General features: G+C 34.8%; 1 protein-coding gene across 2 annotated transcripts in view; it reads left to right on the top strand.

The window, feature by feature from the left end:
* The window catches only part of TAOK3 (TAO kinase 3), a 145,858-nt gene that overhangs the window by 77,127 nt on the left and 41,052 nt on the right, over positions 1–27,679 (top strand). For both annotated transcript variants that reach the window (XM_033097872.1, XM_033097873.1), the window contains exons 6-13: positions 2,393–2,438; positions 3,319–3,415; positions 5,804–5,917; positions 7,095–7,186; positions 16,253–16,346; positions 17,347–17,428; positions 23,656–23,823; positions 26,384–26,590. In XM_033097872.1, the coding sequence (XP_032953763.1) occupies positions 2,393–2,438; positions 3,319–3,415; positions 5,804–5,917; positions 7,095–7,186; positions 16,253–16,346; positions 17,347–17,428; positions 23,656–23,823; positions 26,384–26,590 (900 nt within the window). The remainder of the gene's footprint in view (positions 1–2,392; positions 2,439–3,318; positions 3,416–5,803; positions 5,918–7,094; positions 7,187–16,252; positions 16,347–17,346; positions 17,429–23,655; positions 23,824–26,383; positions 26,591–27,679) is intronic.

The following is a 27,679-nucleotide window of genomic DNA, read 5'->3' as shown; positions in this document are numbered from 1 at the left end:
GGCACATTCGGCACTGTTTGGGACATGAAAATGTTATACTTTGTACTTTATCAGATTGCACATTCCAACTTAAAGTCCAATTAAACTGTCATTTATTGAGTGCTTACCACATACCAAGTCCTTTCCTGTACATGATCTCCAATTAGGGAATGGAAGTTTTGTTCCCAAATAGACTATCAGACAGTATACTTAAACATAAACATTTCTGTTCAAGCAACTTGTAAGATATCTAAAGCCATTGTTTCTGTTCTAAGGAGAAATTATCTCATTATGTGGAAATCAGTTATCTGGCAATCTCAGCTGTCTTGAAAGAGTCAAAAAAGGAATTTTGAACAGGCAGAATAAATGTTACAAAATCAAGTGCTCAATCTCATGTGTTTCAAGTCTTCAGAAAATCCTCTAAGCTCTTACTTGAAGCCTGTTTACTCTTAGATTACATAGAGTGCTAATAAGTTTGGTCACCTGGTCTCTGTCTAACAGATTTGATAGGCTAATTATTATAAGAAGCTTCTAGGAATTGAGCTGCTGCAGACATGCATACAAACAGCCACAAGAGTAATTTAACCATAAGGAAGAAGCTGAGGAAGCTAGAAGCAGACCTAACAATTTAAAAGCAGAGCAACTAGAGCTATTTCAGTCCAGAGCAAACAACCAGCCACAGCTCAGGTACCCTTGTGGTATGGAATAATAGGGGAAAGCATATTTGTGACAAAAATAAGGAGTTAATATATAATTAAAAAAATATAAACATAACTATAACAACTTTCACGCCATTTGATTTTAAAGTTCTGTGTTCATATTCCATATACTCGTACTCGGTGTAAGGAATTTGTGTATGTATGTTCAGTTACTCAGCTTAAGAAATTAGAAAAATATGTGATACAATTGAGAAATGTTTCCATCAAAATTGATTAAAGAAAAAACTATTTATTTGTCAATTGTATCTCAATAAAGCTGAAAAAATAGTGCACATAAAAGGCTACTGTTCATTATAATAATTAGTTACTTAGAATTTTTCATTTCACAATAAGAAATAAGATTAATGTTTATAGATCTGCTTACTTTTAATGTTAAGCAGAAAACTATAATAAAGTTTCTAAACTTTAAATATTGCAGCTTCTCATATTGTTATAAATTATTCCAGTAATAGAATAATTTTTATATATTTAATATTATATATAAATATATTTAATAATTTAGATTTGTAAATATATAACTTGATTATGCAATGTATTATATGTGATATATATTATCATATGTATTATGCACCATGCGTAACATGATTGCTGGAATAATTTAGAAGAATATGAGATATTTTGAATATATAATAATGTTATATATAATTACATATCATGTGATTATATATGCTATATGATATTGTATTAATGTTGAATGTACAATTATGTTATATATAATTATATTGTGCAAAATATTAATATTATATATCTCATAATTCTCTGAAATTATTCTGGTAATTCATGGCATTAATATATAAATATAGTTTCATATTAATTTTTTAATGAAAGCGATCAATGTATTAATACTAATTATGTCTCTGTGATTATAGGAAATTTGTATTTTATAATGAGGATATATAAGGATATGGTGTTTTTTAGAGGAATAAAATAATTTGTAGGAATGTGTGTTTGTGTGTGTATGTGGAGACTGGTCACTGAGCATTATGGTTCTGACCTTGGCTACAAATCAGTAGTCCAGGACACCTAAAAAATCTAAGATGAAAGTAAAGAAAAATTTTTTCATTTTTCCTTTTAAAAAAACCTCCCAAGCTTGCAAACCCAATAAATAGTATTGTATAGTATTTTATTTTAGAATTATTTTAAGCTAAAATTTAAATATCCAATATTTCTCAGGGATTCAAGCTAACATAATGAGACATAGCACGCTGCATCTTTAGATTGAGTTCTAAACAATATTCTCTTGTTTAGGACTTTTTAAATGTGAAAATAAGGAATTTACTATTTACTGGTTTATTTAACTTGTATTTCCCAGTATAGATTTTACTGGCTCATGTATTTGGTTGCCATTTTACAAATTGTAGCTCAACCTAAGCTACCTTAAATCCTTTTGAAGCAAGACGGTGTGGAAATTAGTAGTAAATAAATTATTTGGCAATCTCAGCTTGACCATTTGCAGTGAATATTTCCATATTCATGGTCTTAAACCAATTCCATTTCCAAGTAGGAGATAACAAAAACAAATGATCAAAATTATAAAAATCAACTAGTGCCAGTGACCAAAATGTAATCCAGGTTCAGGTAGGTCAGAATATTTATTCGTCTACTAATGTTAGTTCCATAGTTTCTTAGTTGGTGGGTTTTAGCAGTTTCTTATTAACCTTCATTGTTCTGGTTATTATTTTAATCTATTACAGTTGGTGATGGAGTATTGCTTAGGCTCAGCTTCAGATTTGTTAGAAGGTAAGCATCACAGCACTGTCCCCTCTTTTCTGTTTTACCCTGACCAGAATGTTATCTACTCCTATATTCAAGTGCCGTTTGGGCCAACTAAATGCATAATGACTTAGACTTAAGAGTTGTGTGGATAAGCCATGCACACTTGATCTCTGTAGTTCCCTAAAAGTATCTGAGTAATGATTAGCAGCTTCCTGCTGTTTCGTTTTAGTTCGTGGCCCGTCCTGATGAGGTACTACAAAAATGTTTGGCTAATATGATGTAGTATGTGTAGCCCAAAACATCAAATGTATGTGTATATATGAAAGAGAGGTAGATGGCATCAAATTATATTGATATTGAATCCTTTCAAATATCTTGACTGACCCAGTTCTCCCTGCAGACACTGTTATAACCTGAGACTGGGTTAAAATTTTACATTAAAAGAAACTTTCTTACATCATTCTTGATCTCTGAATAGAAATTGCTTATTAGCTGCTTTCACAAATAATGAAAACCTGTAGTTAGAGGGGTAATTATAGATGGCTTTGTGGCAGAGGAGAATAATATAACCTAAAACACTCTAGGCATTTAAAATGTCAGAAGGGACTGGTAAATTTGGGCCTGGTCAATTGACTTGCAACTGACAAGTAAATTAATATTCATTACAATGAATATCAGGCTTTGTTTTATTTTGCTTGGAGGGGTTTGTTTGCTTTATACTTGGGTTTTCTATTATCTGATTATTTATTGCTATTCTATAGAAAATATATATCCTGCATATTTAGATGAATGTATTCCCAAATTGTCGTTTGAGAAAGTCTGTAATTCAGTGTGATATAGCTGTATAAGGCAAAAAGAGGAATGAAACTGATCATCTACTCCGAAATTTTTTTTCCTTCCGTAGTTCACAAGAAGCCACTTCAGGAAGTGGAGATTGCTGCCATTACTCACGGCGCCTTGCAGGGGCTGGCGTACCTGCATTCTCATGCATTGATTCACAGGTAAGATTAGACACCTGTTACATTTTCATTTCAGCTACAGGGCTGTCTATTCAAGGAACCTTGAAAATTAGTGCATGCTCCGATGTGTAGGATGCCTAAGGATTTACGGGAAGCAAATAGACTGTTGCTGCTTCTGAATATAAGGAGTAAAGCTGCCAGAATTTAGTTCCTATCTCTTGGTCTCTCCCATATATCCACAAAGACTTATGTTATCTCCATTGTGTAGGTAACTATTTTCCAGACAGGGTGTTGCAGGGAAATTTGAAGAAGGGTCCAGCAACCTTTTGATACTGTACCAAGAAGAAAGGGAAAGAAAATTAGCCTTCCTTTCATATATTTATTTCTTACCTGAGTTCCTTCTCCCTATCCTATTGCAAATAACAAGTTAATCTTATATAAATATATGCTGTTTTATCACTTTAAAATATTTTATGTTTCTGTAATTCATATAGGTATTTAGGAAGGTCTTTATTTTGGCAGATAAAGCAACTGGGACTCAGAAAGAATTAAGTAACTTGCCCGTAGTTTCACAGCATTTATACATTAAAGATTAAAACACAAATTTCCTAACTCCTAATCCAAGGCTTCCCTCTACCTTACATTTTCTCTTCCACAACCCCACTCGTCTCCCTCCAACCTGCTTCCCACCACTAACTTCTAAACAAAGATGTTTCCCATCTTTCCCTTAATCAGTAAAGAACTTCTAGTACAGTTACTTTAATGAACAGTGGTAGAAGTAGTGGGATATGAGTTAGGTAGAAAGGATCTGAGATGGCTCAAAAACAAAAGAAAACACTTAGGCCTTAGCTAAGAAGAAATGAAACTATTAGGTCATAGGTTCCCCTTTTACTTCTGTTTTAATCACATTAGAGGAGCCGTCACAAGTTACTGGTACTAAAAAAGCAGAACTTCCTCAAGATAGGCAGACCAAAATTCCTGCCATGAATTTGGCTTATTTACAAGCACTAAGAATGAATGAACCTAACCCTGTCTAACATTGATGAAATAAATGTAACTATAATTTTTATGAATTTGACACCTTTTAAAAATATATGTATATATCTTTTTAGTACCAAGATATCATTACAGAGTACCAACTTGTTTGTCATGATTTTGCCTACTCCTGTTAAAGCCGCAGTTCAGTTTTTTATGTCTTTGTTATCTTAATCTGCGCATTAATGTTTTATTCTATATTATACTTTAATATGTAAAAGAACTTAAAAAGCCAAAAAAAAACTTTTAAAGAATGCTCTTTGTTTAATAATAAATACTATGTCTCCGGTTTTATTATTTTGATTTAAGAGGCAAGTCAGTGTTGTAATTGAAGATAATAGAGAAAAGATATTTTTCTGTTTTAAGAGAAATAAATAATGCTTTTTTTTAGTTCTCTCTAATGTCATCATGAGGAAGGAAACTGAATTTTCAAGGGAAGATTTTTGGAAACGTTATTTTAGAAGTATTTGAACATTATCATTTTCAATTTGACATACGTTTACCTCATTCACTCTGCTTTATCTTTTCACTGCCCATCAACTTCTAAGTTCCCATTATACCTCATGCCATTTTTTAAAGAGAATAAGGAGTACATCCAGATTTTCTCATTCTAAATTATAACACTGAAGAAAGATTTTTTTTTAAATCATATTTTAAAATATTTTTGCTGCATAAAATATCTAATGGCTTTGGTAGTAACCACTTGCGATTCTTTGCAGTAATACGATAGAAATGCAATTTCCTAATCCCTAATCCTTGTTTGTTTTGATCTTTCAGGGTCTTCTTTTTACTGTACCGTGTTATTTACCGTGTTATTTTTAAAATAACACCTTCTATATAACATGTACCCTCAAATGCCTTAGAGTTGCAGTTACAATTAAAGGCAGAGAGAAAGGGTCACAGGCAAGAAAGAAAAGGTATGTGTGTAGTGGAGGTTTATTGATAGGTAGTCAATACAGAGTCATTGAAGGTTTGTTGAGGCTCCAAAGATGTCATGTAATTTGGAAAAGGAAAAAAAAAAGGCAGTTACAAACAGCACCAATTTTCCCAGCACAAGGAATACTGTTGGTGACTGGATTTAGCATCTAAGAATATGGTTTTGTAAGTGTAGCCACTGAATAGGTTTCGTTCCCCCTATGTCTGCCTTTTTTCTCACTGCATTCCCTCCCTCTGAAGAAAGCTCTACCATTTGGTGTAATTACTATGACCTACCTACAAGTACATCCAGGAATCTGGGCCCCCTTACAACATGCAATAATTACTAAATCCCCTTCTGGCTATCTGAGCAAGGTTTTTTAAAATAAACTTTTTGTCTTATTAATTGCATGCTCTGACCTTATTCCATAATCAAAACTGAAAAGTAATTTTCTAACCCTCTTACTTTTTTTCCTACAGGGATATTAAAGCAGGAAATATTCTCCTGACAGAGCCAGGTCAGGTGAAACTAGCTGATTTTGGATCTGCCTCCATGGCTTCTCCTGCCAACTCCTTTGTGGGCACACCTTACTGGTATGTAGAATTAGAGAACATGACATAGTTTTAAGACTATGCATATACAAATAGGATGGACTCATAGCATTGGTTTGGTTTGGTTTAGTTTTTTTGTCAGTGTCTCAAAATGAGATTTCATTAGAGAAGGATAGAAAACTCACTAGCAAAAAGAAACACTCTTGACTAGGTATAAAATTTCCAATGACTTCAAATTGTTCAAATAAGGTTGATGTCACTGTGTGTAAACTGAGCAGGATTATCAACTCACCGTCCAAGTTCAAGTTTTAGATTTCATTGAAAGTTGCTTTTGAACTTTTCTCTTGAGGCAGAGTCTCCAGGCAAAGACAGTAGCTTCTTTAACCTTCTCTAGCCATTGAGCTTAAATATTACGTTTCAATGAAAGAAATCCAGGTTTTTGTCTTTGTTGGGTTCTCTGATACTTTAGCTTGTAATTTTGTCTTAGTTTCACCCTATTCTATTCAAGATGCCTTTCCTTGCTTTCATAGATACATTGGAATTTCATTGTACCTTGGAGAATGACTCATATCCCTGGAAAATTACTTACCTACTAAAAAAATCAGCTATCTGAATTTTTTTTCCATCATCATCAAATAGCATTTACTAAGCAACTACTTACACACACTAATAGAGAACAAAGCATATTAAACTGACATGGCTCCTGCCCTCCTAATGAAAATCCATTAAGGACAAAGTAACATCCATTACCATAGCATGTTTGTTTGTTTATTTTTAAGTTGTAATATCCTTGAAATATCTGATTATATTGCTTTATATAATTTCATACTGTTTTTCGTGTTGCTTACAGTAATTTATTTGTTTAAGTGTTTCATACATATTAATCCTTTATAAATCTCTTGGAAGTAGCTACTAGAATTCTCCATTTGACAGATGAAGAAACTGATACACAGAAAGGTTAAGTAACTTACCTAAGATCAACCTGATAGGTAATGGTGGAACCAGAATTTATTGAAAATAATGTATTGTTCATGTAAATCACTAAGTACATTATTTGCATTTTAAATAGTGTTTTCTGAATGATTTATGTAAGAAAATAATATTTTCATCAAATAAGATTTTTTGAATACCCTCAAAAACAGCTATTTCATTGAGTCAGTATATTAGGCGAATTTAGTTTTTAATTTACAACCTGAGTTTTGCACATTATGTTTGGCAGGATGGCTCCAGAGGTGATCTTAGCTATGGACGAAGGACAGTATGATGGGAAAGTTGATATTTGGTCGCTTGGGATCACCTGTATCGAACTGGGTGAGTAAAGAGTTGTTTTCATTGTACTGTTGAGAATCGCTTCTTCTCATGATTGTTAATTGATTCATCCAGCCATTACTTAATGAGTTACTGGTATAAGTGTGCCAGGTAATATGAATTTATTCTTTTTCTTCCATCCTCTTACATAACTTCAGAAGATTGCTTTCTCTCTGCCACATTGTCATGTTGTTAATTTAAGTAAAAGTTTAAGCAGATACGGTAGTTAACAAATGTGGGAATACACGATAGTAAGTATTACTATTTGAAAAATAGCCATTCTCCATACTGTGAGTAGTAATGTGTGTCCTTCCTTCATGTACTGTTTGTTACTTAATTTACATTCCAACTGGTTTAAGGGAAATTTGAAAAAGTAATAGCTGATCAAAGACCTGACACTAAAAACTGTATTTGACCCTTATAGAGGGCAACCCCAAAGAACACTTCACATAAGAAGATACCCCCAGCTTTCAAGTTGTTCCCCAAGTATTGTTGCTGTTATCTAAAACACCAAGGAGTCTCTATTCTCTGGTTGCATATTTTGAACTTTAATATATCTTAAAGTTATCTTTTATCCAGTGGTATACTGGTAAATTTAACCAGTGACTCTGTTGGTGGTGGTGGTGGGGTATACAGAAAGCCCAAATTTCTAGCAGTTGCCAATTTCCACAATGTAAATATTCCCACCATAGCCAATTTCAGTCTACCAGTTTGAGTCTCTAAATGTAGAGTTGGGGAAGGGTATGCATAGTTGACCTTCCAAAGCCATTGAGCTGGCTCCAGCACAACACTGCCTTTATCTAGATATTTGTATAAATTTTAAATAAAAAATATTTAGTTTTTAAAAATCAGTTTAAAAACATTTTTTGTCTAGTTTTTTTTTTATTTATTTAGATTTAAATTTTTTGTTTAATTTCTTCTATCCTGGTATCCAAATTGATCCTGTAAGAATTTCTGAGATCCAGTTTGGTTCTCAGACTGTGGTTTTCTCTTTCCCTACAATGTTTCCTCTCCCTACAAAGACAGCTGGGATACTTTGTACTGCATTTCCAATTGCTTCATTGACCCCTTCCAACAAAGAAACATATGGTAAAGATATTATAGTTTGTCTCCTTTTTTTACATTAAAGTATATGTCAATGAAAACAAAACAATTCAGGGAGGAAAGTTAGAATATTTACTTATTATTTTTTTCACTAAGTAACATTTACATTATAAATCAAAAATATAAAAAGACATGCAGTGAAAGGACTTCTTCCACCCCGGCCCTATTGAACTAATGCCTACCCCACCTCTGCCAACACACATAGGGAACAACTGTTACTAATTTCTTGTGTATCTTTCTAGATTTTCTTTATGAATATACAAACAAAGATGAATATACACTTATTATATTCGTATTCACATCCAAGCTAACATATACAAGTGGTTCTGTACTTTGATTTTTTTACCTAGCAACATGTTGGAGATCTGTTGTATATTAGTAACTTGGACATCTTTTTCATTTTTTAAATGGTATCTTGTTATTCCATTATATGGATATACTATAATTTATTTAAGTGACCCTCTATTAATAGATATTGATGTGTTACTTTTCCTTTTTTTTAGGTTCTAATATTGTATTATTCTCTCTTTTACTGCAAAGGAAATTCATCTCATTTCTCCACACTGGTTTTCTGGTGGCACTCAGCAGAAATATTTGAATACTTTAATAATGACTTATAATGAACTTCCAGTAATACTATGTAGAACTTAACAAGGTTTATCTAAAATTAAAAGGGCCCAAACTAGCCAAGACAATTTTGAAGAAAATAGAATTTGGATGGAAGAATCACTGTACCAAAATCCATACCATAATTAAACCAGTATGGTATTGGTGCAGGGAAAGACTAACATCCAATAGAACAGACTAGAAAACCTAGAAACAGGCTCAAGTAAAAGTCGGATTTGGGTATAAAACAAAAAGGACATTACAGATGATTTGTTAATGTAGGGTAAAAACTTAAAATTAGATTCCTAGTTTATGCCATACACAAAAACAGGTTTCAGATTGGTTAACTATCCAAAAGCAAAAAGTAAAACTTTTTAGGAGAAGCCCCCTTATGCTTCCTTTTCCTCATCTGTATAATCGAGATAATAATAGCACCTACTTCATGGGGTTGTTATGAACATTAATGAATTAATAAAGCACTTAAAACATGGCCTGGCACATAATAAGCACTATGTAAGTATAATTATTGTTATTATTACTCTAGGAGTATACCTTTATGGATATAAGGAGGAATTTTTCTGAATAATATTGAAAACGTAATGACAAATATGGTAACGTTTACTACTTTAAAATATAAAGCTGTGCAAAACACAAAAAATAAAAGACAAGCCATTGACTAATAGAAAGTAGTTGAAAAATAGCTAACCAACAGTGTTGGTCCAGAATTTCTAAAGAACTTTTACAATTTTTTAATTAAATTTCTTTATCAAAAAGAAAGAGACAAACAGCCAGCAGAAAAATGAGCAAAGTATATGATCAAGCAGTTCATTGAAAAGGAAACCTTAATAGACAACAAAAGATACTCAGCCTATTAGTAATCAGGGAAATGCAAGTTAAAACCATTTCACACTTATCAGATTGGCAAGGTTTTAATGTCTGAGGATAATAGATTTGGGGAAGCTGCTAAGGAAACAGGGACTCTTACACAGTATTGGCAGGAATGTAGTTGGTGTAACTACTTTGGAGTGCAAATTGGCAACTTTGAGTAAAGCTGATGAAGGGCAGTGTCAGTGACCCAACATTTCAGTTCTTTATGCGTGTGCACTGGAAAAGCTGCAGTCTTGTTTGTAGAAGCCAGAAAAGGTGGAAACAACCTAAATCCTTACCAAGGAAGAATGGATAAATTAATTATGGCATACTACATTGGGGTTAGGGATAACCTGGATCTACATTTATCATCATGGGTAAATCTCAGAACCCATAACATTGAGTATTTAGTGAACAAAGAAAGTTGCACAAGTATAAATACATTATGATGCCAATTATGAAAATTTTATAAAGAGCTTTATTTATTTATCAGCATATATATATACACTAATAAAACATAAGAACATAAATGTAAAAGATAAAATTTCAGAATAGTAAATTCTCTGGAGGGAGGAAGATGAATAAAGTTATATTAGCTTTCTTATTTTTTTAGAAGAAAAGAGATCTGAAAGAAATATGACAAAATAATGATAAATCTAAGTGGTAGGTGCCTGCTTTAATATTATGCAAATTTTTATGTATTTGAAATATCGAATAATTGAACTTTTTTAAAATTAGAAATAAATGTATATTCTTTTGATTAAAGAAAAAAACCACAAAGACACTACTCTCTGTGTAGCAGAATTAGCAGTACAGAGTAAGTTTTAAAATTAGGTACCCTGGATTTAAATCTTGGTTTTACCAATACTTAGCTGGTGGGACCATTCACATAGTTTAGGGCTTGAATGACACGTCCTGGAGTTGTATAACAAGCTGGTTCAGACTATGAGACTTTGGACAATTTTCTTAATTTCCCTAAGCCTCAGTTTTCTTACCTAAGATAACACCACATATATCCTAAGTATTGTCAGACTTCAATAAGATAACGTATGGGAAGTGTTTAATGTAGTACACACAGCAAATGTTCAATTATAGTTGATTGCACTGACACACAGGATTAATTCCTGTTTTTGTTATTTTTTTTTCCTAACTTACACATAAAATAGTGGCACATCTTACAGTCAATGGCATCTTATGTTCAGAGACAGATGAGAGATAGTACGTGCTCAGTTAATATTCATAAAACAAAATTGTTACCAAGGACATTTGACTTCTCAGCAATTATTCAAAACTTATATTGGTAATATATAAGTACCTTTTTAACAACTTTACCATATATCGCTATCTCCTTGGCATTTAAAAGAAGGGTGTTTTTATATAAAAGAATATTAAACTGTTGCATGTATAACCCTAAGCAATGATTTTTCTACGTTTTCTGTATGTTTGAGGTTTAATGAAATTCCAGGTATAAACGGTATATTTTAAATTGAACTTTTAATATTGAAATTACATTGAAAGTTGTGGATAGTACCTGAATAATGTGTTATTCCTTTTGCTTATGATATCTCTTCTTTAATAGTGTATATTTTTAAAAAACCCCTCATCTGTAAGTTGAATTGCTGAGGTAACATCATAGAGCAGGAAAATGTTTCTGGCACTGTCTCTCTGCAGCAAGCCCTAGTGTTTCTAAGTGGTTAAGCCTGTTTTACAAATTATTTTTTGCTAAATTGATCTTCCACTGAAAGAACTACTTAAATGCATGAATCCTTGGAAAACTCTTGGACAATGAAATCGTCCAGTCACCAGATATTTTATTTTTCAAGATTATTTCAGGAGAAGTCAATATGATGCTCTTTTGTTTAAACTACACTTAGTTCACCAGCGAAGATCATGGTAGAAGCTGGCAAAGGGTCCATCAGCACTGATAGGGAACTGACTGCGTTCAGAAATGAAGTCTCCAGGGGAAGAAAAAAAGCACAAAAATGTAAATGTTGTTACCTCCCTTCTTTGCCAAGAATTCCCTTCTACCAAGTTAGCCACTCATTGTTTATCTGTTCCTAAATGAATGTTGTGATGGCTGTTGTGTTATTCAGTCGTTTAAAGCTCCTTCTTCTAATTTTTTTTTTTCATTTTGAAATACTACAACTATCCGTTACAAAATGCACAGGGTTACTGAAGAGGCACTGAGGCCTCGTGAAAAAAACATGGGCCTTGGAGTCTTCCAAGACTGGGTGGAACTCCCAGTTTGGCTACTTACTGCATGAGTTGGTTTCATTACTCAGGCTAGCTGACCCAATGTTTCTTCAGTTGGGAAATTTGAATAACAGTGCTTCTATTGCCAAGTGATTGTGAGAATTATGAATAAAATACGTAACCTACCTAAAGTGAATGCCTGACATGTAATAGGAACCCAACAAATGGTGGCAGTTATTATTAGCATTAATTATTATGGTTGTCAATGGCATTGGCTCCTAAGAAATCTGCTGCCTTTTCGTGAAGTATTTATCTAAAGAAAGGGCACTCTTTGACCTTCCTCATTAAAAGAAAGCTCAATCTAGGGGCTCCGGTTTAACGTGGGCTTTGCCAAATAGAGCAGAGTCCCGAAGCTTCATGGAACTGACCTTCCTGAACTTGACTTCATAAAACACAAAAACTTGATTGTTGTCTTTAAATTAAGTAGAAATCACAATTTTTTTAAATTAACTTAATTCAGCTTTTAATGCTTCCACGCTTTTTCTTTCTTTTGAAAAATGTGGCTTACATATCACAGGATAACTTCAAAACCACTCTCAGTACTAGCCTATGTAAAAGCTTATCCGTATTTTATATTACTATTATATAGTAAAGGTTGACAAACTTTCTGTAAAGGACCAGATCAGTTCTTTAGCCTTTGTAGGCCACACATTCTCTGTCAGAACGACTCAACTCTGCGATTGGAGCACTAAAGCAGCCACAGACACTACATTAACGACTGGGTGTGGCTGTGTTCCAATAAAACTTTACTGAAACGGGCTGCTGGCTGAGTTTGGCCCACTGTTTGCCAAACCTTGCTCTATAGTATATTCTGGATTAGCTGTGAGTCCTGTCACCATGACTCAGAGGATTTATGTACTGCATCTGGCAAAGGACTTGAACATGTGTGAGACCATCTGAAAGTAATATTTAGCGAAAGCTTCCCAGGCCATAGAGCTGTGCTGTGTTTGGAATACCTTTAGTCACGTGCTTCTCTACACTAGAGCTCTTCTACCATTGCGTGACCGGCTATCTTGTCTTGTTCACAGAGAGGGTGCCCACAGTTTGGTTGCGCTCCCCATTCCTGCTTGAGATCTGAGCGACCGCCCATCTTGTCCCTGTTGAGTTGGGTTTTGTTGTTTTTGTTCTTTCATCCTCCTCTTTCTAAATTTCGATTTTCTTCTTTCTTTAGTCCCCCTTCCCTGCTGTTTCTCTGGAACAATTCAGTGTTCTTCTGAGCAGCTTGAATTTTATACTTTCTGCCAGTGAGTGAAAGGGTTCCTATCCTTCTGATAGTGAATGAAGCCATCACGTAGTATCTGACATAAGCCCCATGACTTCGTCTCGTCTCAGTCACTTTGTGGCTTCATGCTGCACAAAGATTCTTGGCTGACAAAGTTTATTTTTTGCGTTAGTTTGCTTTACTTTCATTTATTTCTTTTTATAGGTTGTTTTGGCCACTAAAAAGAAATACCAGGTGCTGCGCACAGCACTGGAAATACAAAGATGAATATAATAAGCCATGGCCCCTGCCCTCATGAAGTCTAGCAAAGAGGACACACATTAAATAAAGGATTACACAAATAATTAATTTGGGTTGTCATAGGTGATAGAAAGGAAAAATCTAATTTGCGATGACAAAAATCTAGTGGGAGACCTGGTCTGAGGAAGTGGTTATAAGCATAATAAGCCTTGAGTAAGTATTTATTAAATTAGTGCAGAAATGAAATTATATTTAAGATAAAACCTGAGAGATTGGCAAGAATTCACCAGATAAAAAGTTGAGGGAACAAAAGTGAGAGGGGAGTCCAAACAGAGAAAGCAGCATGTGTGAAAGGCTCTGAGTTTGGTTCTCTCAGTGAAGCAGAAGATGACACGCAAAGGGTAAAGGGGAGGAGGTTGCTTCTCGGAATGAGGTGCTGGAGCTAGCCCAGGTTAGGTCAGGAAAGGCCAGTAGGCTATGTTTGAGGATCTGGACTTTGTCCTAAGAATGATGGGAAGCCCTTGTTGGTTACATAATGCGTTTCTAGTTCCCCATGGCTTTGAAGTTGTCAGAAGGCCAAGCTCTAGAAACTTTCTAGAGTCTACTTCCTGAAAAATAAAACCCACCTGAACCACTTATTTCTCTTCTGCATTAGAAACAGATACAAATCGATTTGTCCACACTGCAACTTACAAACTTCCACTTGTTAGCTGTTCATGTCCCCATAATACTGGTAGCTATTTGGTGAGTATGAAGTAGGCTGGTGAGAGATTAATAAATATTTGCAGAATTGCAGACACAGTTCAAAGGTATCAGAGATCATTTAGTCAAGCCTAGAAGAGGCTCCTCTAACGTATCCCAGATGAGTAAGTGTAGTTGCCTTCTGCCTGAGTGCTGCCAGTGATTTAAAGTTCACCGCTCTCAACATTGTTCATTGGGGTTAGGGCAGTGGGTGTTGATTTGGACCACTCTAGCTTTTCACAAGTTCTTCCTCCCATGAGTAAAAATCTCTCCCCCATCACTTCTGTCCTTAGTATTTATTCTGTTTCTTAGAATTGCATAGAATAAAATTTACCATTTTAAAAGTGGTTAATAGAAGAATCTTTACTTAAAAATTGAGATGCTCTGGTGAAACCAGAGATCAGATTATGAATTACAAACTGGGACTATATGAAGAATCCATTAGGATAGGAATGAGATAGTGATTTACCTCCTATGACACATAACTAATAAATAGCATAAAATTTACTGTATTCAGAACTAGAACGTTGTTTCTTTCCTTTGGTCAACAAATGGAGCACCTAACATGTGAATAGCATCTTATTACACGTTCTCGAGGAATAGATACAAGAATAAGAGTATTTGGGTGATAAGATCTTGCTCTGAGAGCGTATGACTTTCTTTGAAAGGACAGATTTATATATTTATGTAAATGCGGTAGGTGTGAGGACATGCCAAATGAGCAGTAAAGTAAACAAGAGCTTCACAAATTCCAAAGAAGAGCTCATGGGAGACTGGGATGGAGTTAATGAAGAAATACTTGATTCACTGAGTTTCTCTTTCGAATGGGATGAACCAATCCTTTTTTATTATTTATCTTCTCTCCCATTTTCCCTCTACCTCCACCCATACCAGTTCTCTAGCTTGGATGAACCTTCAGTGTTTATTAAAGTGAAGTATTTTGTCTCCCATACTCTGTTAGTGATGTTTAACATGTTCCATTCCATAATAATGTTTTTCATTCCACTTTTCTGTGCTTTCTGAATTATTCCATGAATACACATTTTTGAATTAAAACACATATACAGGAAGATGTCAACATAAGATGATCCAAACCTAAAGAAAATTTTTGTAAGAGTTTATTTGAGCCAAACAGAGGACATGCTTGGAACAAGATCTGAATGGACTGAGAAAAAGGTCCGAAGAATGGCAGTTTGACATTTCTTTTTATACATTTAGAATCAAAGAAGAAAACATAAGGACAGTTACATGAAATCCACTGGTGCTAGATTAAGGAGGCGAGAGAAGGCAAAGCAGGGAAATCTCTGGAATTGGATAAAAAGCAAAATGGAGAGACACATTCTTCTTTTACATTTGTGGATACAGGATGATTAACATTTAACATTTACAGTAAATAAAGATGGCATGGGGACAACAGATAACAATGACGAATTTTGGTGAACCTGCTCTTGTGAGGGTATTTAAGCCTCCAAGGGGTCTGGAAAAGAAGATTCCTCTGGCATTTCAAAGATATGTTAACCTAGATGCACAAGCACAATGGACAGGGCTGGCTTAAAGCAAAGAAAAAGGACGCTAAAGCCTGGGGCGTGACTACCCACCATGACCTGCCCGCTTAGGAATTTATGATCAGAGCATCACATGTGGTTAGTTTTGGTCAGTGAGCTTGTCAGGCCTGCCAAGTAGCCCCCAATGAGCGTGTCAGGTTTTCTACATAGCCCCTTTTTCGTTCACAATGTTCCTACCTATTGTGAGAAGATAGACAAAGGCTAGCCTTTTGAAGACATATGAAAAAGATGAGAAATTTTTCTTTTACTCTCTTGAAATGGGTCTGTTAGGAGCTTTGTCAGTGTATAGTAAGGTGACCAGCAGCTTCTTCTGAATGGCTATCCTGGGCCATCCTTAGAGATTAAAATAAGTGGATTATGTGGCATGACAGTAACGAGCTGTTGAGTTAGCAGCAAAGCTTTGCACATAGTTCATTATTTATCTGCTGATTTCTTTCAAGAACTGCTTTATTGTGTTTCTTCTTCTTTCAGCGGAACGGAAGCCGCCCCTTTTCAACATGAATGCAATGAGTGCCTTATATCACATTGCCCAGAATGACTCTCCAACGTTACAGTCTAATGAATGGTAAGACTCTGCTATCATTTCAAATCTCTAAGTAAATCGCCGTATGTATTTGGACTTGCATTAAATTTCATTTTAAATATCTGACCTGGAAAGCATTTATTTCTTCATTGTAGGTTATGAAAGGTGATGTTGGCATTAACGGGACACACACACACACACACATTTTGATTTCTGCCCTCTCTATGGCTTGTACTGTGTTCTTCATGTATGTAGTAACTGAAATTCTACAGGGAATACGCTCTGCTACCTTTCTAACAACTCTAGTCTCTAAAGTCATGACAGTCTTGTATTGATCATCTCAGCTCTTACCACTTCTAAGCAGAGAAGACATCAACCCTCGTTGATGTCATTATTTTTGCAGGTATCAATTTTTTTTTTTACTCTGTTTATATTTAAATGTTTTGAGACAGAACATGTACTATCTATTCAAAAGATGTAATGTTCCTTGCTGAACATTATGATATTTTGATAACCATTTGGGCCACAACAGTTATAGAAAAGGGGGAATTTTAAAGAAAGTGGACAAAATGGAATTTTCGCAACAGGAAGTATTTTTATCCAGGAAGCATATTCCTAGGTTCTCTGACTTTTATGCTTCAAATTTTAGTATTGGTTATAGGTTGTGGTTGATGGAAGAGTCACCCACGAGTCATGAAGAATATAGGCATGAGAGTTATCGTCTTTGGAGAGAAAAATGTATACAAAACTATTATATGTAAATATAGTATTTTCACTTTGTGATGTGTATTACGATTTGACCTTGCTTATATATGACATGTTTATGTGTTGACTAATTTGAAGTGTCCACATTCATTAGCCAAACGAATTAATTTTAGATACCATAAATTTGAAAATCATCCAGCTCTCCTGATAGTCCAAAAATATTTTAATAAAAATCTCCATAACTGTAAAATTTTCCCTTGAATGAAAATTATTTTATGTAATTCCTGTGTTCTATAGACCCTGATTTCATTTTCTTTTGATGTATTTGTACATACAGGACAGACTCTTTTAGGAGTTTTGTTGATTACTGCTTGCAGAAAATACCTCAGGAAAGGCCAACGTCAGTGGAACTATTACGGGTAATTTTTCAAATTTATATTTGAGGAGGGGGGTTTAAAGTCATGTTGTAGTGGAATATAGTAAATCATTCCTGTGGCAGCTAATCATGACAAACTGGATTAGAACGTGCTGCGAGGTCATTTATCCAAGATAGTAGCTAGGCATAGAAATAGCAAGATTATAGCAATGTATATGCTATATATTCCTTGTGGATTGTTTTTTTCTCTGCCTTTTTCTTGTTTTTTTTGCCCCCACCCCTGTTTTTGACTTATGACAAAGAATATTTCTCCTTGCTCTGATCATTATTGTGATGTCCCAATGGCTAATATCTGCATGAAATTTAATACAGTGTTTTCAGGACAGAGCCTGCCAATGGTTCAAATGACAGCTCTGAGATTTTCACTTAGGTTGTTGCCAAATCATCAGGCAATGAGGATATATGATAAATATATAAAGCAGACATTTACATAGCATTACATCGCACATATTGGTGTTGAGAGTATCATGTTACAGCATTCATTTGACTTAAACATCTCATTTTTGAGTATCTCTTTTCATGTAACAACTTATTGTAGACTTTATACATAGCCAATGTGTTCCATCCATATCAGTCAAATATGTGGGAATCTCTTACAATATAAATATCTTTTCTTGGGCACAAAATAGTCCAGATTTCTTCAACCTTTTTCTCTACGTATATTTTTCAACTCTTTGTTTAATTTAAGAAAACAGAAGGATTGCATTGACTAAATTTGTGAAGCTTAAAAATACCAGCTATCTTTATAATTAAAGAGTACTTTGGCTCGGTCACTATTCTATATGCCTTAGCAAATAGCTCCACATTTCTAGAGGGAAACATGGCAACCAGAACAAACACCAGGTAATACAAGGTAAAGTAACATCTTTATTACTTTGAAGTAGGCAAAGATTTTTTTTTAAAAGGACACAAAAAACATTACCATAAAGGAAAAACGATAAATTTGGGCTGTATTAAAATTAAGGGGGGAGGGACTTCAAGATACTACAAGGATTGAAAGATGACTTTTAGGGCAGTAGACAACAAAATGATATAAAAAGCAAGTGGGCAGAAGTAAAGAAAGACATAAAAGAGAAAAATCAAAACATGAATGATTAAAATCAAAAGTAACAAACTAATATAACAAACCAGTCCTTCTAGGGTATTTCCAATGGTAGATAGACTTAGGGAAATAAAACAAAATTAAATGCAAAAGAAAAAATTCTAAAGATGATTATAGAGAAGATGATATATATGAAAAACAAAGGAGAGCTACATGCCAACCTATTATTTCTGAAGACGAATGCAAAACACACAGAACAGGAATATTTAAAGATATATCTGAAGAAAACTTTTTGGAAATAAATATTTGGAATTGGATTGGATTTGATTTGATATAGGCTTTATTTAATTTGGTGGGCCAAATAAAATGATCCCACCATTTATTCAACAAATATCTACTGTATGTCTGCTGTGTGCTGAGCACTGTTTTAAGCACTAAAAGTAATATAATAGTACACACAAAAAAGATAGTTCCTGAACTCATGGAACCTACATTTTAATGAAGGAGTATAAAAACAAACAAATAAAATACCTGATAATATTTCAGGTGATGGTAAATTCTTTACAGAAAAATCAAGCAAAGCTACACACACAGTTAAAGAGTGACAGGAACTACTGTTTTAGATAAGGAGTTAGGGAAGGCCTTTCTAGGAAGGTGACATTTAAGCAGAGCCCTGGGGAGAGAGACCATAAAACTGATCTTCAGTGATCAACAAATCATATTATGATGAATTTCTGAATTCTAAGAATAAAGGAAGTTTCATACAAAGAGACTAAAAAAAATATTTTGGTGTGGAAAACCCAGTTGGCTTCAGATTTAGCACTTCAGGAACACTCAAAGCCAGAAAACAATAGAACAATGTTTACAGAGTTCTCAGGAAACAAAAATGTAAGCCAATGATTTGTGACCCAGCTAAGATGCCCTTCAATTATAAAGATGGATGACATTTTCAAGCCTCACAACTTGAGGCAATTTTATTTTCTTAAAAGGAAAAAAAAATTACTCAGTAGCAAAATCCAATCTAGAGATGAAACAAAAAAGAGAGAAAGAAAAAGAGAGAAAGAGAGAGGGAGGGAAGAAGGAAGAAAGAATGAATTAGAAGAGAAACTGGTAAAAGGACTGGTGGTGAATACTGAAGTCAGATTGGCAAAAAAAAATTTTTTTATTATTTATTTTGCATGGGTAAAGAGACTACATTCTTCATTTTGAATAGGTAATACAAATTTCAGATGGTAAAAATACAGTGGAAGGTAGAGTGTGAGAAGTAAAACTCCTTTATCATTCTAGGTCCCTCTCTAGAGTTAGCAACCACTGTCACCAATTTTGTGCATGTCCTTCTAGAGATAATTTTTGCATGTGGAAGTAATTTCTTTTTAGTTTTTGCACCAGTGATACAAACTATAAACACTTTTACCTTGATTTTTTAACTTTATAGTGTGTTTTGGGTATTGTTCTGTATTATTACATATCTATCTACCTCATTCTTTTTAATGGCTCCATAATATTCTCAGAATGACCATAACCTTTTTAACCAACTCCTTTATGGTGTTTGTAATCTTTTGCTATTACAAACTGCACTACAGTAAATATCCACGTCCATGTGTCATTTTGAACCTGTATACAGATATCTAAAGAATAGATTCCTAGAGGTAGAATTGGTAATCAGAGTATGTGGATTTTAAATTTAAACAGGTATTGCCAAATTGTCCTCCAAAGACGTTGTACCAATTTACACTAACAAAGTACGAGTACCAAACTTTGCTAGTCAGATCAGTGAGAAACTTTTTTTCATGGTAGTTTTAATTTGTGTTTCTTATTGTGAGTTAGGCTGAGCATCTTTCATATTTGAAAAGCCATTTCTATTTCCTTTTCTGTGAACACACTATGATCTTTGCTCATTTGTCTGTTGGGTTTCTTTCCTTATTAATTTGTAGTAGATCTTGCAAATATTTTTTTTTATTCGTATTTCTCTGTGGACATTCTTTATTCTGGATTTTTTGGGAAGGTCATGCAGAAATTTAGAATAAGGAATTCAATTTTTTTCTTTCCCCAGTTAGCTATCTAGTTGTTCCTAAATATTTTTAAATAATCTGTTTTTTTCTTCACATTTTCTTTCTGACGTTAAAATGTCAGCTTCGCATTGAATCCATTTAAATATAGAACTAAGGTAAAATCACTGATATGGTTACAGAGCAGAATGTAAATGTTGTAAACATTGACAATGTAAAAAAAACAATGAGACTAGAAAAAAACTCGGGATAGGAAAGAAATGTAAGTGTGCTAATTTTCTTATTTTTCAGAGTAGATGGTTAGTAATAGTTCGTAAAATACATTGTTTTTTTAAAACACAAAAATAACTCCAGTCTCTTAAAGCTTTACATAATCTTTTTTTTCCCCTTTACTTTAGAGAATCTTTTAGGAACTAGTAATTCTTGGTGAAGAAATTATAACTAGAGTTAAGCGATTATTTTATAACTTCAGTCTCTTGTAATTCTGTTAAATTTAAGTATACCTTAATTTAATAGATTAATGTTAAAATTAGCATGTCTAATAAGATTCTCATGTAAAATTATTTCTAGATATTCATCATTCTGAGAGAAAGAGAATGTCTACAATGATATTCCATAATTTAATGATATTTATATCTTTTGGGTGATTTTATTTTATGCCTTTTTCTGTATTATTTAGATGTTTAAAGTAAACCTATTTCCAAGAACAATCAAATAATTCTTTTAAAAGAATCGGAGAACCTTTTATTGTAGGAGTTCAGAGAACAGAAGATGGGGTTGTAGACAAAGAGAACATGAGCAAAAGCATGTAGGTGTGAAACACATGGCATGGGGCAAGAATTATCTAAAATACAGTATGCATCGGTTGGGAATGAGGAGTAGGCATGACTAGATTTGAGCCTAGAAATATAGGCAGGAATCTGTACAGGCTGTAGAAGACCTGGAAACAGTGAGATGGTTTTAAGATACTTAGTATATCAGTTTTAAAAGGCTAAAACAGGTAAGGGTTTGATTATCTCATACACTTAGAAATCCATTACACTGGGAAAGGAGGTGTTGTTATAAGCAGTCCAGAGCTATATAAGCAGCTCAAAGTGTGGTCACTGATTCAAGCTCCTTCTGTCTTCCTGCTTTACCATGGTTAGCATGTGGCTTTTATCTTGGTCACAAAATGGCTCCTGCATCTCCAGGACTCAAGTTTTCATTCCAGGCAGGAAAAAGGAGGAAGGGCAAAAGGCAAACTGCCTTCTCTTCATGTGCCTTACCTTTTTGTTCTAGAAAACAAAGCCTTCCCCAGGGACTTCTGCCTATAGCTCATTGGCCAGACCTCAGTCACATTGTTATCTGTAACTGCAAAGAAGGCTGGAGTTCAACCCTTTTATTTTCTCATGCTTACATTAAGGAAAGCAAGGAAAAGAGGTTGGAATAGGGGGGAGATGGGACACAGTATCTGTCACAATGAATGACATGATCAAATCTATGTTTTAGAAAGATAATGGGCTACCAGAAAACAAACCCCAAAATAAAGAAACCTGGGTTGCAGCCCTAGCTCTTCCACTATTTAGCTGTGTAAATCACATAACCTCTCTGAGCCTAAGTTCCTCACCTTGAAAATAAAAGAATTTCTAAGAGTGATTCCTGCTCTAAAATTCAGTAATCCTAAAATTATAGCTTGAAGTTTACTAAAAACCGATTTGTTCTTGTATAATTGCAAGCACTAGAGTAGCAAAATAATTTCCTTTCTCCCTTTCGTGCTCATCTTGAAATATGCAGGCTACACTTATTTCCGGAAATGGTGCTGCATCTTCAGAAAGGACTCTTTGCAGAGGAAGAGATATTTTATAAAAGCAGGAGCAAAAGCCACAACATCCCTGACGGCAAAGTCAGGGTGAAGAACAACAAGACATGTAGATTTTTTTTTCTTTTTCTCACAATGGTTCTGTTCCTCTTTATATCTGTTTTACTTACAAAGAAATTAAATCCATTCCATCATCTAAGGCTTACCACATTATATCTCATTTCCCCAATATCTTCAAATTATAATTTCACTTAAGTGAATTTTCCACATAATTGAACCTTTTCGTTTAAAAAAAACAAAACTTTATCCTCCTACTTTGGATCATTTTCTGTGGTAATCTTGTCAAAATATGTGATGTGCTTCCCTGCCTTCTAAAGAAAGTACAACGAACATAATTTCACATCTTAATAGCTCAGAAACAGTAGTGTTTAGTGAACTCTTGAAGTATAAAAGGAATATATGAGGGGTGCTTGCCCCTTTACAAAATAGCCAACAAACATTTGTTCATTTTTATTTGGTTGGTTGGTCAGTGTGTTCATCATGGAATTTTTCTTCTGTCAGGCCGTCAGAGAACTTTCAAAGTGTACTTCTTTTTACAACAAATAACCCTACCTCTAATAGTTCCCAATTCTTTTTCTCTCACTTTTATGCCCTCTTTTGAACCTGCTATAGGCTGAAAACCAAGAAACCAGGATATGAGTTAAAGATCATTGATCATATTGAAAGTAGGGGCCATTTATACCAAGAAAAGTTTATGGATTCAGGGGCAGTTCTTTTCACCCCTCCGAGGCCCTTTTCCCTTCTTTCTGGTGGTACAACTCTGTAAAGAGAAGATGAAGTTGCCAAATTCTGAAGAAGTTGAACAGCTGTCATATTTTCAAGCATACACTATATACTCATATGACCACAGAAACAGAAAACAAAACATACGCAAGTCTGTTTTTAAAAGGGTAGAATAGGGTGGGGAGGCGGATTGAGGCAGGTTATAACAAGAATATGCTATACTTCTGCATGGCTTTTGCTTGTTATATAATTTCAGATTTGAAAGTTATAAGCCACTCAGCTACTCTTTAAAGTTCTAGTCATTGTTATTACTTGTATGATAAAGTGAAACTCAAGAATTCTCATGTAAACCCTAGGACAGTCCACAAAAATGGGGATTGAGAAAAGAGAAAAGCATATAGTTATCTTGTTATGAGCTTCATATACTAGCAGAGGCTACATGAAATGAAAATCATATCTTGTTATTTCTACAAATCCATAGAACTGTTTTATGTCCCTTTACTCCTATATCTACATCTTGCACCTAAAAATATGTTTTCTCATGATCAGTTTTTGTTATTTTCTCTTGCCTCAATTAGCATGACTTTGTTCGACGAGACCGGCCACTACGTGTCCTAATTGACCTCATCCAGAGGACAAAAGACGCTGTTCGGGAACTAGATAACCTACAGTACCGAAAAATGAAAAAAATCCTTTTCCAAGAGACACGAAATGGACCCCTGAATGAGTCACAGGAGGATGAAGAAGTAGGTGCAATTCATTTTAGCCGGCACTTAAAGAGAGTGCCTACTATGTGAAAAAGTTCTGGACTGGGCACTATAAAAGACACTTTTGGGGATAAAAATGTAATTGATGCTCTCTGCCTTAAGAGACACACAGAATTGCCAGAGAAACATTCATAAAATAATTTTTATAAAACAAAATATGAGAAAAGCTATAAAATGATACCACTATGCAGGGGCCCATGGTGGGGAGAAGATGTGTCTGCTGGTGGGGATTAGTGAAGGTTGTCTGGAGGTCATGATGTGCATGACTTTTGGCAGGAGGGCTTAGGGCATTTTAGACTCAGGAAAGTGCTGTACTTTAGGTTGTTTATCCTAGCAACAGAATGTAAGGTGGATTCGAATGGGCGACGTTCTGGATAATAGTCCATGCAAGAGATAAGGAGGGCAATGTCAATGGGAACACAAGAAAAAAGAACGCTTTTGAGAAACACTGTAGAGGCAGACTTGATATTACAATGCTTCTCATTGAAAGTGACAATGACAGAGGAGATAGACTTTAAGGTGACTGAACATTTGAGCCTGAGTAACTAGAGTATGTCAGTACTAAGAACAGAAAAAGAACCAAGGAGAGAAAGAGTAAGTTTAGGATGATTTCAGTTTGGTGCCTATGGAGTTTAAGGTCCTGGCATCTTATGCTACAGACATAGTATTACAGATGGAGTTTTCAAAGGAGAGATGACTTCCTGGTTTTTCATTCAAATGTCTTAAGAAGGATCGGTTGATCTAAGCGTAATGGCAATCGGGATACCTGAACAGTGATGTCTAGCAGCTGGTTGGGGAAAAAATTCCAGAACATAGGAAAGAGGTCTGAGTAAAGGATAGTTAGTTGGGAGTTAAGAGCACTAAAATGATTGTGAAACAAAGAGTTGAATGTAGAATGAAAAGAGGGCCCATGCCATGTAAGAAAAGGCACTGCCCCCAAGGAAGGAGCAGCCAGTTCCATCAGATGCCACAGAGAGGTCAAGTTAGACAAGGGCCAGAAGAAAATGTTAACCGGGTTTTACAAGTAGGGCATTCTCAATGACCTTAGTAAATGCAGTTTTACAGCAATAGTTAGGATGAATTGTAAGATTACTGTGGGTTGTAAAATAAATGGGAAGTGACAAAATAGAGACAGCAAAAGTTGGTTATTTTAAGATTCATAAATCTGGCTAAGAAGGAAAGGTGGCAAAGGGCAGTATGTAGAGAGGTGTATAAATATGGGGCAGGCCTCTTCATATTTATATGCGGAAGGAAAGGGGCCAAGACACAGGTACTGAAGATAGAGGTTAAAGAAGTAGGATCTCAGGAAATGCATAGGATAGAGCAAGAGTATTAGAGCATGGCTTAATTTATCTAAAACAAGATAAAAAGGAGGAAAGGAATGATGAATTTTATTTTAGCTTTTTAATATAAAAGAAAATAAAATTATTTTATCAATAATTATAAAAGTGAAATTCAGAAAGCTGAATTGAACTATAAAATCTCTTGGTTGCATGTATATAAATGATCCCCGTTAATTGGGAAAATAAATCTATGAAAAAGATAATGTATTGGGGTGGCCAGTTAGCTCAGTTGGTTAGAGCCTGGTGCTAATAACACCAGCGTTGCCAGTTCTATCCCCGCATGGGCCACTGTGAGCTGCACTCTCCTTAAAATAAATAAATAAATAATAATAATAACGTATTATCCACCATTTTAAATTACCACAATTACCCAGGCCAGTGATTCCTTATATTGCTAAGTAACAGTTCTTTAAAGTTATATATGTACATATGCTTCTTTGAAAATCGGGTTTATTTGTAACTAAGTTGCTTTAATTGTATTGTTTAATCTTACATCAGAAGATATCCCACCGTGATGGATAAATTATATATTCTGATTATTTTACCACTTCTCAAATAGTAGTCTTTAGACTAGTAGTGATGAATACCAGTATTATTTAACAGATACACTTAATAAGATTACAGAGGTAAGCATGATAGAATTGCTTGAGGGAGGCAGAATTTAATTACCTATCCAGGACAGTAAAATTAATATCCCTGCTTAGATATGAAGTTACTCAATAACGATTGTATATTGCTTGTCAAATCTCTGAAAACTCTTTCACTCTGTTTTAGTTTCAAATGACCACTGCCGTATTTGCAAATATCCTAGAGGTCACCTACCCAATCACCTGCAGTCTTTCTCTAGCTCCTCAGTGTTCCTGAAGGTCTCTTACAAACCTGGCCTGATTCTGCTTACTGAATAGCAGCACGATATGATAGTTGCACATGACAGGGGAAAGCCCTGGGATAGAAGCATTTGGAGCCTTATGACTCATGTCCAGAATGGCCCCTGGGGAAGGCACAGAAGTAAATTTGAGTTGTCTGAAAATGATGGGGGAGTAGTGGAGCCACTACATAAAAAGTTTATCTTTGCAGATTTGGCAGAAAAGCAACTTGGCACTGTAAAATTGAGTGTGTTTAATAGCTTAGTCAATGGATTGGCACTTTATCTCCAGTCATTTTTTTTTTTTAACCTGAGTGCCCCATTTTTATAGGACAGTGAACATGGAACCAACCTGAGTAGGGAAATGGACAGCCTGGGCAGCAACCATTCCATCCCCAGCGTGTCTGTGAGCACAGGCAGCCAGAGCAGCAGTGTGAATAGCATGCAAGAGGTCATGGATGAGAGCAGCTCCGAACTTGTCATGATGCATGATGACGAAAGCACAGTAAATTCTACTTCCTCTGTTGTGCACAAGAAGGTAGGTTTCTTCAGAGCTCTAGGCTTTCTCCATCGTAGTGAAGCCAGCTTAGGTCACTTAGCATCCAGATATAGGCGTCACCTTTTTACAACGGAAATGTGGGACTAAACCCAGCACTAGATAGTTTTCTTATGGCAAAAAGGTAATGAAGGACTGTGCAAGCTATATCTGTGCCTATTTCTTCATCTTCCTGTCTTGTTATTCTGATGTCTACCAACCTCAATAAATAAAATATTTTCCATCCATAAATTTCCAAGTCAAAGAAACCAATAAGTCCCTCTCTAAACCAATAACCTTAAGACTGTAGACCTCGGGGCAGCCAGTTAGCTCTAGTTGGTTAGAGCACGATGCTCGTAACCCCAGGGTTGCAGGTTCAATCCCTGCATGGGCCAGAGTGAGCTGCGCCCTCCACAGCTAGATTGAAACAACTACTTGACTTGCAGCTGATGGATCCTGGAAAAACAAATAAATAAAATGAAATAAAAAATGTTTTTAAATGGAAGTAATTTAAATGCCCAATAAGAGAGGATCGGTTAACTAAGATTTAGAACTCTGCAAACATTAAAAGGCAAGTGTTCAAAGTACATTTAGCAGTTTGTGAAAATGCACACTATTAATGTTAAGTGAGCATCTGGATTTAAAAAAAAAAAAAGTCTGTAGACCTTAAAAGCTTCCTGAGTCAAACCCCTTGGGTGTCCCCTCTTAGAAGAGTGCTCTTTCAGAATACGTTTCTTAATGTATATTCCCAAGGTACTATTTGTTTCAGAAACACTTTCTACTCTTTTCTGTTGTTTCTTGGATTTATTGTTTCTAGTTCTTCTAAGACTAGCTCTCTCAGCTTAGATATTCTGACTTTTGAATGAATTATTCTATTTATTTATTTATTTTTACTTTACTTTTCCAATTGAAGATCCTCATTTTATACAAGCCTATCATGGTTAATAAGTTAAAATATTTTATAGGAAAAAAATTTTTAAGCTTCTTTCAAAGCAATTTCTTTAAGGTGAGTGTTTCACAGAATTATCAATAATTCTTTGGAGGAATTCCCAAGTGTTTTGACTGACCTTCGGTAAGAAATCCATAGTATGG

This window comes from Rhinolophus ferrumequinum, chromosome 25 (assembly GCF_004115265.2).
Source record: "Rhinolophus ferrumequinum isolate MPI-CBG mRhiFer1 chromosome 25, mRhiFer1_v1.p, whole genome shotgun sequence".
NCBI classification, from domain to species: domain Eukaryota; kingdom Metazoa; phylum Chordata; class Mammalia; order Chiroptera; family Rhinolophidae; genus Rhinolophus; species Rhinolophus ferrumequinum.
The sequence above is the reverse complement of the archived record's forward strand: the minus strand, read 5'-3'. Positions and strand labels throughout refer to the sequence as shown.